Genomic DNA, 17,952 nt, shown 5'->3' with positions numbered 1-17,952 from the left:
CAAGCTTAAGGCACATATAATATCGCGGGACAAGGAAATTTAGTGGTCCAAGTTATGTCGCATAAGTTCAATGCCAAAAATTATGCCTCATGCCATAAACTTAGTGACAAAAGTTATGCCCCTATGCATAAGTTCAATATCAAAAGTTTTGTCTGCGAAATCAGTTATGTTCTGCGAATTTTGATCATAGTTAAAAATACTAGCCAATAATTTTTTTATTAAATGAGAAGTAAGGACAAAAATTAAATACTACCCCCAAATAGGATTGTTAAATAATGGTGAGGCTTTTCGTATGAAAAGTAAATGAATTAGAGATTACTTTTTGTCGTAAATCAAATTATATATTCTCTCTGTCTCATATTAGATGAGTATTTTACTAAAAATATGTGTCACATATTACTTGATCACTTACTAAATTAGGATAAAATTAATTACTCACTCTATTTCAAAATAAATGAATTGTTGAGACATTTTTCACAGTTCAAATTAACTTAATTATTCAATCTTCAAGAATAATTTTAAAATATTCTCCCATTTTTACCATTCATTTGGATTTCCTATGTGATTCAAGAAACTCTAATTGCTTTGAAGTATTGTGAGTAGACATTAGTTATCATAATCAATGTTTAGTCATCCTAAAGAGTAATTTAACAATAATTAAAAAGTAGGTTTTACACAAATCTCATAGTGATAAGAGCTAATTATATTTTATCCTTGCTCTTTTCCAAATTGCAAAAATTCCTTAAATTTGGTGGAATCCAGATACATTCAAAAACATCTCGATTTATCGCGTTCTAATTTCGAATACATCCCTCAACGCTGACACATTGCGTCATGGTTTCGTATACACCACTCAATATCCAGATACATCACGTACGCCCCGATACATATATCACGTAAAGTGATGTATCCGATTGATACATCATGTAAAGTGATGTATCTAACAAATACATCACACAAAGTAATGTCCCGATACAATGCGTATGTCCCGATACATCATAAATAACTAAGACTATTTTAATAGTTTTATAACTTATGAGATTCTTATGTTTATGAGAAAATATACAACACAAAAACTCAAAATCGCATGTCCAAACAAAACTTCAATTTCATATCATGATTCCATATCGCATGGTCAAACGGACCAATACTCAAAACCCAAACCCATTTCACACATACAAAAGTCTTGCCCCATATTCAAGGCTGCAAATGATATGCTACAAGGAGAATAACATACATATATATTTAGGAAATGATAAATAGTCACCTTGGCCTTTGACACTTGTGTTAATTCTTGAATCATCATGCTTCATACCACATATACATTTTTCTCTTTGTAAAACAAACACAAGATGGTTGATCAAACCATGTATGTCATTCCAACTTGCATTATGTTCATGTGAGGTACTCTCATTGTTGCATTTCCTCCTCTACAATTCCTCCTAAGGAATGCATAGAAGTAATTTATAGTTAGTTTCTTGATGAACCATGAATTTTTCTTCGCCCTTACGTCTCCATGTCCAAGCAAGTATGTAAATCCTGATTCACTAGCTTCGCGAAGTGCTGAGAGCTCGTATTCCAAACTAGGATCTTCATCTCCTGATGCTGCTGTTATTGATGGTTCTGAGATTGATGTTCCAATCTCTAATCTTTGATCGCGCATTAGTGGTACTTTAAGCTCATCAGAGTTGTCCCTTGGACTCACAACATTGTTATCAAACTGAGGTTGAGACTGTTTATTGGTTTCTAAAGCAAGATCAAGTGCTTCATTCCTTAAAAACTTCTCTAAGCTGTCAACCAAAAGTTGTTCAAATAAGTGATGGTCTTCTTTCCTGACATCTTTATAGCCATATCGAGCTACACAACGAAACATATGATAGTCCTTAGGACATATCCTTCGGAACAAGAACCGTTCTTCTTGAGGAACAACAGGTACTGGGATATGCTTGATGCACACAAAGACTATTACAGAGTGAATTGCTGGAAGGTCCAATAGAAACTGCGTAAAAATCGATGGAATGCCTTGAACTAGTTCATTATATAGTAAGCCTATCCCTGGTACTCTTACTGTACCTAAAGTACATCCAAGTTCATCCATGAAATTCAATGAGATTTTTTGCTTAACCTCACTTTGATATTTCAATACACTTCCATAGTTCCATATATACATCACACAAAGGAATAGAGAGGCGAAAACGAGTGGAAGCCAACCACCTTCCAAGATCTTTGATAAAACAGCAGACATGTATACAAGCTCCATTGTGCCAAATACTAAGGGGAAACACAAAGCCAATATCAAATTTGTCTGCCATATCAGTACCATAACAATTGTAACCAAAGTGGTCGTAACCATCATGACACCGACCTCAGCTATACCTGCAATAGAAAGTTCATAAACTCGGTATCATCAGGATAAACAAGGATCTGATTATCGTTGTGTAAAGTGAGACACTAACCGTATGCGTTGGCTATACTTGTTGTGCTTCTAAATGCAGCAACCACAAGCATGCACATTATCATCAAGAACCAATTAATAACTGGAATGTAGATTTGGCCCATATGCTCTTTTGAGGTGTGAATAACCTTCACCCTCGGGAAGCATCCGAGAGCCATGGCTTGCTTAACACATGAAAATGAAGCAGATATCATAGCCTGACTGGCAATTATAGCAGCTATAGTTGCTATCACAAAAACTGGCCAGAATAGAGTATCTGCTTGTTCAGATAAAAATCGATGTCAATAGAGCACTTGTTATAGAACACGGAAAGTGAATATTTAGAGCTCATTAGCACGATTATTACTTGGGACTGAATCATAAAATATTCTGCCAGCTGATTGAGGGTATTTCATAAGAAATGCAGCTTGGCCCAAGTAAGCCAACAGAAGGCAGGGGAACACCACGCTCGTGAAGGCAATCTGCACGAGACAACTTGCATCAGAAATGAAGCGTGTGTTGTTAGATATTATGTTAAGGCAAGTAGATAAATGTGAAGGGACAATGGTAAAAACACCTGTATAGACTTCACAGAAAAATGACCTAAATCCGCAAACATTGCTTCTGCTCCTGCACGTGTTGAATAATCGAGCATCATATTAGTACTCTACATCTCTCCACAGGTTTTACAGATGAACGTACAATAGGTTACGTACCTGTGATGCATAATACGCAGCCACCAAGAGCTGACCATCCGTTGGTCGAGTTTTTCTTGAAGAACAGATAGATATAAGCTGGATTTACAGCCCTTATAACAGTAACATCAAACTTCAGCAGATTGTAGATTCCTATCGACCCCAAACAGAAGAACCACAATGCTAGAGCAGGAGCAAAAGTGAAACCAACTTTACTTGAACCAAATCTCTGTATGCTGAACAACGCGCCAAGGATGATAATTGAAATTATAACAAGAGCATCTGTATGCAACGATCAATCACATTAACGGTTTTCCTATGCAAAAATTCCCAATAGTAATAATCAAAACATTTTGATAGAACACAAATAAATCTTAGCTTCTCAGTAGTAAGTCATTTTGGGAGTAACTTTAAAGATGAAAAAGCAAACTCAACCTGTGTTAAATCCCGGTATCCTACCCTCCAGTCCGCTAACAGCAGACATAACTGCCAAAAAATGAAAAAATGTCTTTTGATCTGTGGTCTTAAACATGTCATGTGGAAAGTTAAAATTAACGAGTTGCCAAAAAATAAACAGAGAATCTTTTTGAAACGGACTAAAAAGGGAGGTAAGACAGACAAATTGAAACAAAGAGAGTACCTGATATTGCTGGTGTCAAGATACCATCCCCTATAATCATTGATGTTCCCATCAGAACCAATAGCAATAGAATCGTTTTCAGCAACGATTTACGTTCCAATATCTCCTTTATATACACAGCCCTTTCTAGCTCTGGAGTAGGCAATCTGAGCTTAAAACTCGAGATACATTCATCAGCAGGCGTACGATTAGGAAGAAGATTGACATTTGCATACCTACAGATCAATGAATACAACGCAAACGTTCCTCCTACCACGTTTAATAAAACAGAACATTACATCACAAGTTAAGAGAGAATAAAAGATAAAACTTTCGGAAACTACTTATATACATACCTTCTCCATTGTCATTGGCCTTAAGCACGATAAACACATACTTCATTAGAGGAATGAGCGCGATTGTGTATAACACAATCGACAATGCACCTAAGACATCAACTTCTGAAGTGATGTGAACCTTACTGAATACATCTGAGAAAACATATAAAGGGCTTGTTCCCATATCACCATATACAACACCAAGTGTTTGAAATGCTAGAGAAAGAGTTGCTAAAAGAGGCACATCCTGTTTTTGTACAAGTAACACAAATTAGTCCAAGAATGTAATTAGAAAATACAATACGATACATTATAAAACAATACATAATAACCATACAAACAGAGCGTAAAAAAGTAAGAATGTAACTAGAAAATGTTGATAGTTCCAAAAAACAGGTACAATGAGTTACTTACAATTACCTTTTAAGCGACCTGATGGTATAAATATTTCTTACACTGTCAATCCATATAACTTATATTCTAGAGAAAAAAAAGTTAAATTCCACTATTATGTTATCAAAAAGATAATTATTATTCATGAAAAGTGGATTAACAACTTGAATAATAAGGATTATCTTCTATAACAAGTTTAAATACATTGATTATGCAATTTTTAATTTTTTTTTCTTTTGTCAGTACATATTAGTTAAAATTTCCTTTTTATTTTGAGTTTAAGATGCATTGGTGTATTTATTTAGTGGATTTTAACTTTATGGATTCGAGATCATGGAATTCTACCATAACTCACTTGATTTTAGGACAGAGGGAGTACTTATTTAGTGGATTCTTAACACAAATTTTATAAGATCTAGGTCTATCGAATTTGAATGAACTCATAACTTACATAAAAATTCCACTCATGATGTTACTACTACTACTCCTCTACGTCGAATGTGAAGTTTCTAATTTCAGAATTGACGATTTGAAAACTTCGTAAAAGTCCATTACTTTTTCAGAAAAAGCCTTAAAAACAACTATTTGAGCACTCCTCCAAAAATCACACTAAATCCACCCTTGCTGGTACATAAAATATTTACACAATCAGATTAACAACAAACATGACTTTATAACATGATTAAACTTATATCAAACAACAAAATTCTTTACGTTGTCAAATGCATATAAGTTTTACCTTTTTATGTTGGCTACCACCATTCACTCCTTTAATTTGCATAGATTCAACATCCAAAGAATCCACTCTTCTAGGCTTTTTAAGCCTTCTTCTAACAGATCCATAATTACTTTTTCTAATAATCTCTTCATTTTTATCATAAACTTCTTCTTGATTATCATTTACTTCACTACCATCAACCCATCTTAATGATCCACTACTTCCCCCTCCATTACTACCATTTCTTCTTAATAACAATCCTTCACTAATACTATTTTCTTCAATTTCTTCTTTACTACTCATAGTTGAACAAAAAAAAAAATTATTTTATTTAGTGTACTAAAGTATTATGACATTATTATTATTATTTTTGTTTTTGTATCCTAAAATCTAGTTCGTGTAATACGGGAAGTTTTGTTTGTAACCTAAAACGTGTCATGTAATAATAACAGAACAACGAATAATGTTTGACACTTTCCATCAACATCAAAATTATTAAATTCATTTTTGGTTCTTTTCTATTTTGAGTAAAAAATCAACTTTACCCGTAAACCCCTTCTTTCTTTTTATTTTTTTTAGAATAAAATACAAAAATATTTTTGCTATTGTATAAGGCGAAATAAGATAAGATACAATTTAGGGGGGTTTCACAGGTCGTTATTGATCAAAATTAAATATGTTTTTAAATTATTAAAAACAATTATGATATGAATGTTATCGATTTCGGTTTGATTTGATTTGATTTGATTGTTCGATTATTAACCATACACAAAAATATAAAAAATAATTCATTCGGGGGGGGGGGGGGGGGGTGGGGACAACATTTCATTCAAGAATTGGATCTTTTCGTGTCATTTATAATTAATCTTATAATTCTTATACCAGAAATCCAATTATGTTTAAATTTTGTGTTTATATTATTAGCTAATCCAATATAATGTACTAAACAATATAAACTTATTGAATAATGCATAAATTGCTAATATTGTTGCACAAATAAAAGAAGCATCATACCTTATTCTTTTTCTTTAGAGTGCTGCATATTTCGCATAAGAATTATTCATATATATATATATATATATTATTTTTATGAACAATTCTTATTTGGATTCGGTTAGTTCTTTGTGTTTTGAACAAAACCAAATAAATTATTATCTATTTTGAAAAATGTAAACCAAACCAAATCAAAATTGGCTTGATTTGATTTTTCAATGTAAATCAATTTGATTTGATTTTTCAATTTGAATCAGTTTTTAACCAAAGTGTTAACATCCCTAAGATACATGATCAAGTTAAATGAAGACACCTGGAAGATTAGATCAATATATTCTTACTTGTTGAATCAATTTGGTTTGATTTTTCTATTTGAGTCGATTTTTAATCAAACCGTAAACATTCCTAAAATATATGATCAAGTTAAATGAAGAAACATGGAGGGTTAAATCGGACAAAATTAAAGTTTAAACACTCGAAGGAAGAAGAACTAACATTAATCGTTACAAATTTATTATTTAACGCAAGAGGTTACTCCTTTGCCATGAAATATCATTTAATTACTCATTCCACATAAATTAAAAGGGAATGATTCTTGGGCATGAATTTCTAGGATTCACTCCTATAAAGGGAGCTTTACCTTCATTAGTTTGAAGTTTCAATATATTCTTACTTGTTACTAATTTTATCATTATTATCATCGATTCAAATCGCCGTATCTTTTAAATCACGTTATAAATTTAACTGTACCTTTTTAAAGGACAATTGTGTTCTTGTTTTTGTTTTAAAATATCAATTAACTAAATGGTTGGAACTAGTAACATTGATCAAATCAACATCAATTTCAACCCTCTCTTGGACAACCCCACCAATGATGAAGTTTATCTAGTCACTTTGATTCAAGTCTTTCGAAGGAACATTTCGAAAGTTAGAGGTTTCTTAAGTTCTTTCCACACTAAGGAATTGATCTTAACATTCATGTACAATTAGGAAATTATTCGGTTCAGACATATATGCATATAAAGAATGATTCAGATTTTAGCGTGAATTTGTGGAATATTACATTTTATCTTTCGAACAATATATTATACTTTTCTAGTATGACTTTAACATTTTTGGGATTTTCAATTGTATTTTTGCACTTCAATCATATTAATCGACTGACTTTAATTATATTATTCAATTTTTGCTTAATATATACTTTGCTTGTATTATAATTATTAATTTGGTTCAGTCTAGGGTTCGCCTATTGAGTTAGTGATAGGTCTGGCACCATTACAATCATAAGGCATAAGTTGTACATTATATCAGAAGTATGATGAAGGGTATTTTTGTAAACAAATAAATTGTTCTTAAAATCTATTATTTTAAATATAACAAATCAAACACTCAATAAAAAATAATCTTAACATAACATATCTCATCATAACTAATCTCATGATAACTTATTATAGCTAACTAATCCTATCATAATTTGAATTCAAACCAAAGCGTTTCCGCCGATGAACAATTTTTTTGTGAGAGTAATCAATACTAAAATTTGTTTGAAAAAGTAATCAACACTACAATGAATAAACTTAATTGTAGTAATATGAAGAGAGTAATCAATGCTAACATGAAAAAACAAGAATGGAAACTTGATGCCTCAAAACTTACTGTCGAAAAATTAATTGGCTATGGAGGTTTTGGGGTAGTTTATAAAGGCCTTTACGATGAAAAACAAGTCGCAGTATAATTAATTACTAGTTTTTCATTAATGTTTATACATATACTTCCTAATTTGTTTTTTTACACGTTTCTTGAATATTGTTGTTAGAATGACTATAGTAATTTACTATATTAGGGTTATGTTTCTTGAATTTCATTGTTAAACTGAATATAGTTTTCTACATTATACTATAGTTAAGTTTTGGAAAAATCACCCCATATACACATTTAAGAGTCAATATTACAGGTTTTAAATCTACTTTTAAAAAATTCTTGCTTATAACAGTTTAATTACGAGTTATAACATATCATTAATTATTTATAAATTAATTAAATTTTACTTTATTAAATAAGTAATTTTTTATAATTTTTATATTATTATTAAATTATTTAAATAAAGAATACCCCATAATTATCTCTTACACAATTATAGGAATTTACATTGATTACGGTTCCTTTTTTACAGTTACAAGTCACACCCACACACCCTACCTAAATCCCTCACCCCACGTCAATTCCACGTTAAAAAAAAAATAGAAATTCATCTTTCATCTTTTTCATCCGTACTCCATTGAACCCGGTTTTTCAACATCTAAAAACTGATTAGGAGAAATATATTCCATACAATCAAAACAAAAGGGCAGATCTCTAAGTTGTAATTTTCAATAATTTTAGCATTTTGGAGAAACCTCGTTTGATAATTGTATTGCAAGAAAGTTTATTTTACCATTTTCATGGAGGTGTTTTGAGGTTGATCCTTTCTGGGTTTTGCTGATTTGAGTTCTTACTACGTGGGGAACGGTCAAAAATTGAATCTTTATTGATTTTGCTAATGTTTTTGGGAGATTTATGGCCATGTCTAGTGTAGATTGGTGTTTATTATAGGAGGTAAAGATGTTCTTGAAACCTTATGTTGTTTGGACCCTTGAAAAGTACTGGTGAGTGTGTGTTGTGTCCTCCAAAAGTTAATTGGGTTTTTTACTACATGGGATATGGTTAAATCAATTTAGTAGATTTTTTTGTTAAAATTGTTATATTATGCATATTATTGGTATGAAAGCTGACTTAATATACGATTTATGAATATGGTATGAATTTTGTCTAATGTTGGCATGAATTATATTGGTGTAAAATTTGGTATAAAAATGGTATGATGTATTACTTATATATGGTGTGAAACTTGTTTAAATCTAGTATGAAGTTGGTACACAGTTTAGAGGAAATCTATTTTTTTTTCCAAATTATTCTTATTATGTCTACTAATCTGGCATGAAATATGAATAATATTGGTATGAAAGCTGACTTAATATACGATTTATGAATGTGGTATGAAATGTGTTTTAACATTGGTATGAAATTGATTTATTGTTGGTATGAAAGCTGACTTAAGTTGTGTATAATTTTTATCAAAAAATGGTATGATATCAGTGGTCCAATTATGTGAATTGATTGTAGTTTGTTAAATCGCCCATTTTTTTTTTTGTATAAATTATGACTAATGTTGGTATGAAATTGGTATTTTCTTATAATACCTTCTTTTTTATTTTATTTTATTTTATAATAAGAAGGTTTCTTTTTCAATTTCTCCAACTAGGTTTGATGGCAATGCGGAAAAATAAAGAACGATGATGGCGCGATCAGTGAGAGTGAAGTAACTGGGATTGTTGCTAGCAAATTTGATGGATCCCACATAGCAAAAGAACATGTTCCAGATACCAACAATTATCCTACACCAAGACTATGGAGATCAAATTTGAGATAGTTGATTGCAGCTTAGACTCTTTAGTATTTCATGTCTTTTTAACTTTTGAACGATATATATTTGTTTTTTTATATAGTTTTAAGTATGGAATGATATAGAATATGCACTGTTTTCTTCAAGTCAGTTATCAACTACATATGAATTACAGATTGATTCTCATAATTTCAAGATACTAGTTATATGCAGACTGCATATCAATTGGATACAAATTTTTGGATATCAATTATATACAAACTACATAACAATTGGATACATAAACAGTTTAGTTTTAATATTTAATTGGTGATCAAAATGAACACCATATAATTGGTATCCAAACTGTATATAGTTGACATCCAATTATTCATACCAACATTTATTCAACCTGAAGGATCCCATCTACCACCATGTTTAAATATAGATAAGCAATCGTTCATCACAACAAAATCAAGATTTTTCAAACAAAAAAAAAAACTTGATTTACTCGTCAATGACAACAATTCTGAAAAAATAAAGCGAAGAGAGGATAACGTAGAAGAAAATGGATAAAATTAGACTTTTTAATTAATTTTAACAGATTAGAGTGAATTAAGGAAACTAAATATTTCTAATTAGTTTGAATCTCCTAAATTTATGCTAATTAATAATTATCATCAATCAATTCAAATTTTATTAATACACCTATTTCCGTTTTTTTTTCTACAAAATTGATTTATTTTCCTTTTTTATCTTTTTAAATTTTTCAAAATTGATTTTTAATCCTTTTTATTTTTTTCAAAACAGATTTTTACAATTAATTAAAAAATCTTTTTTTATTTAATAAAATGTTACAAGATGAAATTTTTTATTGCTTGAAAGTTTTATTCTACTGCTATAACTTGAAAATATTAGTTTAATAAATGTCATATATGAAATTTTCACTTAAGTTTTTTAGAATATTATTGTTAGAGTGATTATAGTAAATCTTGAATAGTATTATTTATTAGAATGAATATAGTAAAACTATATATATTAGGGTTATGTTTCTTGAAAACTATATTAGGGTTACGTTTCTTGAATATTGCTGTTAGAATGACTATAGTTTGTTATATTAGTGATTATGTTTCTTGAATATTGCGTTCAAAAAGTAATATGTATTTATTAAAATTTTGGAAACTTTTAATTAATACACATTTTTTTTTGATGAATTTCAGTTAAAGAATTTAATTTGGGAGATGAAAAGAAGATTTCAATGGAAAAAAGGCAATTGATGGAAAAGGTATTCATGCATGAAGTTTCTATTTGGTGCAATCTTCAACACTCCAATATTGCTAAGGTACTATACCTACGTAATTAATTTCTCTTTTGATGTTATTTGTTTATTTGCAAATTAGCTGAAATATATTAATTTTGTGCAGGTCATTGGAGCTATAAAGAAGAACAATATGTCAAAGATTAAAATAAAATGTCAAAAATGTGCAAGACTACCAATAAATGGATGTTGCATAGTTGTGGAATATGTTGGTGGAGGTACTCTTCAATCCTATCTTTCCAAACATACAATGAAGAAGAAATTGCCTTTGGATACAATTATACAACTTGCATTGGATGTTGCTAAAGAGTTGAGTTACATTCATTCTAACATTTACCTTTCGTTTGACTATTTTTTGGACCACAAAATACCTATGTCCACATGAGTCATTTAGATCACTAACATAATAGTCCAACATGGCCAAAAAGAACCAAAATTGCTCTCAAACTATTGGAAATAGCTTCGTTCTACTCTCCATCTACATCTGGTATCAAAAATACACTTGCTATCTAGTTTTTGGTGTGGATTTAATGTCAGGATTTTGAGCTCTTATATGCATTAAGAACTCTCTCTAATGTAAAGTGACGGAAACTAATGAAAATCATCAAGATAAACAAACTAAAATATTAAATCAAGATGAAAACTTTATCCAGCACAAAGGAAATTATATTCCATCATTCAACTCCATTTGGCTTAAATAACCTAAAAACATTGTCTTTAATTTTAAAAAGATTGCAATAATAATTATAGGGCGTTGTACACTAATTAAGTACTCCTTCAAAATGTGCCCCATCATTTTCCTTTGGTTTCGATCACCCTCTTGGCGAATGATGGCAAACAGAATGATGCTTGGTGAATCTGGAGACAAGGGAAAAAGAATATAACAAATCAAAAGTTGAAGTGCTATAGATGTGAGTAACAAAGATTCAATCCAAGAAACAGAATGACAACATACCTCAGAGTTGTAGAACTTCAAAGGTTCAATGGTCTTGACAGGGCTTTCATCGTCGATGGGGTTAATAGGGTTCTTGAAATCAACTGCAGGTCCCTCAGTAGAGCAGAGCATGAAACCAATCATGCCACTGGAAGAGTGATACAGTCAAACCGGTATGTCAACAGCAGCAAAATAATAAAATGAGAGAGAAGCAACAATGTATGGACACCAAATAAGTCATACATACGCACAAATATATCTGGCAACGCTGGTTATCAAGAATACACGAGAAAAACACTTTAAATTGTTGATTAATTGCCTAATGGATCTTCAGTCCTAATACTCTTAACTTTTGAGTTATTAGTACCACAACAACATACCCAATGTAATCCCGCAAGTATGGTCTGGGACACAGACCTTACCCCTACCTTGTGGAAGGTAGAGAGGCTGTTTCAAGTAGACCCTTGGCTCAAGTAAAGTATTTCAAAGCAGGTTTGAAAAGGAGGTATCTTTGAGTAATTGGTATTTATCAAATTTGTTCATATCAATGGAACCTTATTGGAACAAATGACAAGAATATAAGTCCACCTTGGATAAGTAGGAACAGTAGTCCATGCATAGTTGACTGAGCCTTTGAAGATCTGGCGACAATTAGCAACAATTTCTTCAATTATGTGCATGTGAAGCCATATGCTCTCAGCCTGTGTAGCTACAACCCCTCCAGGACGAAGAGCCTTTGCTATAGATTCAAAGAAAGGCATTTCGAACAACTCCTGTGCTGGACCTGAAGTTGAAAGAGTGAAACTGTTAGGGAGCTGAAAATATTCATTGAAAAGGTAGTACTCAAGCAATGACATGATAGATTACCAATAGGGTCAGATGAATCCACTATGACAGCATCATAAGTTCCGGCAGGAACATTTTTCAAAAATGCAACTCCTGCAAAACAGGAGGAAAAAGGAAACAGCAAGAACTTATGTTAGTAAGTGAAACAAAAATGAGAACCAAACAGAAAGATTGAGAAGATAACAAGAATCATTGATTGATCTTACCATCACCAATGTGGAGATTCACACGTGGATCCTCATATCCTACAGCTACATCTGGGAAAAATTGTTTAGCAACCTGTCGGAAGAAAAGGAAGACGTAATTTCAACATTGCATGCTGTTCTCCAAGAGCTTAAAGCTAGTAAGTTACAACTGAGATGTCCTTAACACGAATTACATGAATTAGCACATCAAAACCTTTTAATAACAAGTAATACGGAGAAAGGATCAAATCTAGTAGCACTTCTGGACTAAGATCGAATATGCCATTAGACACTGCTAATACATGTAATTAGAAGAATCAACTATGTTCCTCTACCCCTAGTGGGAATGAAAAATGTCAATGATGACCAAAAGTGTAAAAAAGGTACCATTTTTATGAATTAGCATCAACAAGTCTGCTTACCTCAACTACCATTTTGTCAATCTCACATATGTCGATCTGTTCGACAGAAGAGTGACGGGATACCTCACGCAGGACACCACCATCTCCTCCTCCAATAACCAGCACCTGAGGAAAGAAGAATCAGCTTAAAGTTGGCACACAAATAAAAGAAACAAACAGCTCCAAAAGCTTTTGGCCATTATACGCCTGCAAATATAACTCTCTTCATACACAATTTCTGCAGAATAAGATTACAAGGAGCAAACAAACAAACAATTTCTGCAGAATGCGATTACAAGGGGTAAACAATCAAACAATTTCTGCAGAATGCGATACAAAAGGCAAACAAACAAACGAATGAAGCTAGTAAGGACGAATTATACAAACTGAAAAACAGAAGTGGATAAAATTTATAATCTATGGGCCTGATAGGCAATATGTCATAAGACCTCAAGCTATAACATTGAATACAGCCAAAAAGCAAACAAGATCTCAAGATTTTATACTTTCAAGTCATGACGGAGTGTAACAGACCTTTTTGGGGTTGGGAATTGAACAAAGAGGAAGATGAGTGATCATCTCTTGATAAGCACACTCATCCCTCTCGGTAAGTTGGATCACACCATCCAAAACAAGCACCTTTCCATAAGTTGATGACTGCACCAACAAACAAAATCACACAAAAATGAGCACGCAGCACATCAGCATCTTAAAAAAAGACAAGAAACTAAAACCTTAGTAGATCAACCAAATACCTGAAAAACCAAGACATTCTGGTAATCAGACTTCCCCTGAAACAATATCTTCTCAACCTTCAAAGAGTGTGCTTCCCCTGCATAATTCCTTTCCTGTCAGTAACCTCTCCCTTTTTGTTCACAAATAGTACTAGATTTCCAGAAAATAAAACTAGACCTCAATCCTGAACTAGATAGGAGGCAAATTTTCAAGTGCCAAGTCTCACTTTGAGAATTATACAGTAACCACCCACTCACACACTTACCCCCACAAAAATAGAACATTTACAAAACCAAAAACCCAACATACAGAACAAAGCTGAAACCAATCGCCAACCATCAAAACTTTGATACCCACAAGCATTCACGTATTCAACCCACCAAGAATCTCCCAAAAAGACACAAACTTGGACGCCCAAATAAGGAAAAACCCAAACTTTGATACCCACAAACATCATTAGAGTAATAAACCCCGCTAAAACCAGAAAGCAAGAGCAACCCGATTCCTCAAAAGAAGAATTTTGGATACCCAAATAAGAAAAATCCAAACTTTGATGCCCACAAACATCATTAGTATAATAAACCCCAAAACCCCACCAAAACCAGAAAGCAAGAGCTACCCAATTCCTCAAAAGCAGAGTTTTGGATACCCAAATAAGAAAAAATCCAAACTTTGATGCCCACAAACATCATTAGAGTAATAAACCCCAAAACACCACCAAAACCAGAAAGCAAGAGCAACCCAATTCCTCAAAAGCAGAATTATGGATAACCAAATAAGAAAAAATCCAAACTTTGATGCCCACAAACATCATTAGAGTAATAAACCCCAACAAAATCAGAAAGCAAGAGCAACCCATTTCCTCAAAACCAGAATCTTAGATACCCAAATAACAAAAAATCCAAACTTTGATACCCACAAACATCATTAGAGCAATAATCCCCCAAAATCCACCAAAACCAGAAAACAAGAGCAACCCAATAACTCAAAACCAGAATCTCAGATACCCAAATAAGAAAAAATCCGAACTTTGATGCCCACAAACATCATTAGAGTAATAAACCCCAAAACCAGAATCTTAGATACCCAAATAAGAAAAAATCAAAACTTTGATGCCCACAAACATCATTAAAGTAATAAGCCCCAAAACCAGAAATCAATAACAACCCAATTCACCAAAATCAGAATCTTGAATACCCAGATGCATAAAACCAAAGAAAACTTAAAACACAAAGCTATACATGAGATTAGAACAAACCAGGCCAAAGGGGGCTAATCTCAGAGAACCATCCAGGTAAAACAGAAGAGATATAAGGAGATGACTCCTCTTTCTCATTGGTGCTGCAACCATTGTTGTTGTTGCTGTTATTGGCTGCCTCCATCTCTGTTTCTGCTTCTTCCTCTCTTGGCCTCTTCACTGGCAATTCAGTTCCCTTCACAAAAGCAGCACACTCATCTGCCATAACCAAACCTTGTCTATTTATAGGCCCCAAAACAAAACAAGGTTCTTGAATTTAACCCTTTAACTCAGGTGGGATCCCTACAATTGTTACCGCAAATCTGAGGACTGTTCAGTCTTCTTCACCCTCTTTCTCTGTATATAGATAAAATAAAATAAGATAATAATAGTGGCACAAAATCCATTACATTAAAAAAAAGGAAGAAAATCTTTTATTAAAGAGTAACCCATTTTTTGGAACATGATTTTCAAATGATAGGTGGTGAAATTTTATGAGGTTAAAATTTTATTATATAGATCAAAATATAAATAAAAAATATATATTATTAAGTTACTTTTACTTATTGGAGTAGGTAATTTATTTATTTATAAGATTATGAATTTCATTATTTTAAGAACATTTATATGTAAGTATTTTTAAAGCTGCCTAATAACTCAAAATTATTTCTATATTAATATTTTTATTTATTTTCATAAAGTATGGATACATCATTTTTTTAATTAAAGTTAAAAAGAATAGCTAAAAGCTGCACCGTACCATTACTTATTATAAAGTACTAAAATTTATTAGTTTCTCTGTTCTAATTTATGTTATTTTATTGTAGTTTAAAATAAATTTTTAGAGAGTAAAAAAGGACGGAATGATATAATCTAAAATTAAAATATATTAAAAATATTTTTTAATTTATAAGTTTGAATATTTCATATAAAAAGCTAAAACTAAAAAATATTTAAAAGTAAAAATATATTTTTATACGATAAAATAAGATAACAAATTGAAATGAAACAATAAAATTGCAAAACATTCTTAAAAGTAGAATTACTTTATTATTATTATTATTTTATTTTTTGGTAAAATGATGGAAATACTTTAGTGATTATTGTAAAATGATGGGGCGCTCTATTCAACTAGGGTTTCTGTGTTTTTACTAGGTATCAGCTTTTGGTCAAAGAGATTGGGCCCACTAAATTCACCTAAACCAATATATAGTGTATATATATACATTGATCAGTTAAATCGAAATTATTAACTTTAATGATACTAATACTAATTAATTATATAATATTAATTTAGTATTAGTTAAGTGAAAATTATTAGTCTTAAGTATATGGGCTGTAATATTTTGAGAAAATAAATATTTCTTGAATTACTTTAGATTGAGGTATGACTATGTAATTATTTTAAATTTCATGGCCTATTAATGTAGTTTTTCCTCAAAAAAATCATAGATAGACATGGTTGAAAATCATTGCATTAAGAATAAAATAGATATTTTAAAGTTAAATTCTTACTAAATATAAAAAATATATCCTTTAAAAAGGACATACTAATAATAAAAGTGAATTGTATAAATTAAAATGGAGGGAGGGAAATATCTTATTATTTTATTTTAGTTTCTCATGCGGTGTTGGATATCTACATTGAAGTCCGACTATTTCAAATTCATGTTTGTTGGGCCCCATTAAAAAAAAAACACTCTTTTTTAATAATTCTTTTTATATCTAAAGCTCAAATTCAACACCTTTATGAAAGAGCAATCCCAATCACTGTATGGTGGCACAGAGGAAATATCTTATTATTTTATTTTAGTTTCTCATGCGGTGTTGGATATCTACATTGAAGTCCGACTATTTCAAATTCATGTTTGTTGGGCCCCATTCGAAAAAAAACACTCTTTTTTAATAATTCTTTTTATATCTAAAGCTCAAATTCAACACCTTTATGAAAGAGCAATCCCAATCACTGTATGGTGGCACAGAGGAAATATCTTATAAGAAAACAAAAATAAAAAGATTGCATCTACTTTCTACCTACCCCTTCACGTTTTTCACAATCCCAAACTTTAGTACTTTAGTCGTGGATGAATTCGTTTGGGTGTGTATTGTAGTTTTATATTATCTAGTTTAAGTTAACTTTATATGATAAATCTAATATATATATTAACATGGTCTAGCTAGTTCTTAGTATAAAATTTATAAGTTTAAATTTTATGCATAAATAATGTCAAAATATTTGTATAATCCTGTTATTTAAAAATATAATATAGTTATTCTACTTAAAAGCTAGCATTCATTGACAAGTGACAACCTATAATAAATGCCAAGACAATACGTATTGTTTTTTTTCCATGCATGTTGACCACTCTTTTTTGTTTGGATCTCAGTCTTTTTTTTTTCCTTCAAAAATCTACTCTAGAATAATGTTGTTTTCTTAAAATACTTTTGACAGTACATTTTGAAGTTAAAATTTTTAATTTTTAACTTTTTTAGATAGTGTATTTTAAAATTTGAAGTTATGTTTGTATTTTATTTTGAAAAAATTTAAATTTTGTGAGTAAAGGTGATTCCCTCCCCCCCCCCCCCCAAAAAAAAAAAAAAAAAAAACTTGTTTGGATCAATTGTTTGAACTTGAAATATTTTTGATAAATTTTTCAAAATTATTTGAAGATAAATTTTTAAAAT

The 17,952-nt window shown here is 31.2% G+C and overlaps 2 protein-coding genes across 2 annotated transcripts; both read right to left on the bottom strand.

Moving 5' to 3' along the window:
- Window positions 1-1,340: 1,340 nt before the first annotated feature.
- On the bottom strand, window positions 1,341-5,551 carry LOC125829164 (putative potassium transporter 12). The gene is made up of 9 exons (XM_049508415.1): window positions 5,219-5,551; window positions 4,105-4,333; window positions 3,770-4,018; window positions 3,565-3,615; window positions 3,151-3,411; window positions 3,012-3,064; window positions 2,802-2,916; window positions 2,457-2,711; window positions 1,341-2,376 (listed from the first exon to the last, which is right to left on the bottom strand). The coding sequence occupies exons 1-9, from the start codon at window positions 5,498-5,500 to the stop codon at window positions 1,361-1,363; spliced, it is 2,511 nt and encodes an 836-aa protein (XP_049364372.1). The 5' UTR covers window positions 5,501-5,551; the 3' UTR covers window positions 1,341-1,360.
- A 6,011-nt stretch (window positions 5,552-11,562) lies between these two features.
- Window positions 11,563-15,616, bottom strand: LOC125829178 (spermidine synthase). Its single transcript, XM_049508427.1, has 9 exons — window positions 15,289-15,616; window positions 14,051-14,127; window positions 13,830-13,952; window positions 13,317-13,421; window positions 12,916-12,988; window positions 12,731-12,802; window positions 12,452-12,647; window positions 11,885-12,011; window positions 11,563-11,787 (listed from the first exon to the last, which is right to left on the bottom strand). The coding sequence occupies exons 1-9, from the start codon at window positions 15,491-15,493 to the stop codon at window positions 11,722-11,724; spliced, it is 1,044 nt and encodes a 347-aa protein (XP_049364384.1). The 5' UTR covers window positions 15,494-15,616; the 3' UTR covers window positions 11,563-11,721.
- Window positions 15,617-17,952: the final 2,336 nt, after the last annotated feature.

This window comes from Solanum verrucosum, unplaced genomic scaffold (assembly GCF_900185275.1).
Source record: "Solanum verrucosum unplaced genomic scaffold, falcon-dt-bn FXZP01000264.1, whole genome shotgun sequence".
Taxonomy (NCBI): Eukaryota; Viridiplantae; Streptophyta; class Magnoliopsida; order Solanales; family Solanaceae; genus Solanum; species Solanum verrucosum.
The sequence above is the reverse complement of the archived record's forward strand: the minus strand, read 5'-3'. Positions and strand labels throughout refer to the sequence as shown.

Coding starts and splice junctions, on each gene's coding strand:
- LOC125829164 (XM_049508415.1), bottom strand. CDS start 5,500: ATGAGTAGTAAAGAAGAAATTGAAGAAAATAGTATTAGTGAAGGATTG. Junction 3,616..3,769: donor CTTGACACCAGCAATATCAG/GTACTCTCTTTG, acceptor ATTTTTTGGCAG/TTATGTCTGCTGTTAGCGGA. Junction 3,412..3,564: donor GATACCGGGATTTAACACAG/GTTGAGTTTGCT, acceptor CGTTGCATACAG/ATGCTCTTGTTATAATTTCA.
- LOC125829178 (XM_049508427.1), bottom strand. CDS start 15,493: ATGGCAGATGAGTGTGCTGCTTTTGTGAAGGGAACTGAATTGCCAGTG. Junction 12,648..12,730: donor GGATTCATCTGACCCTATTG/GTAATCTATCAT, acceptor TTTCAACTTCAG/GTCCAGCACAGGAGTTGTTC. Junction 12,012..12,451: donor ACTGTTCCTACTTATCCAAG/GTGGACTTATAT, acceptor TCACTCTTCCAG/TGGCATGATTGGTTTCATGC.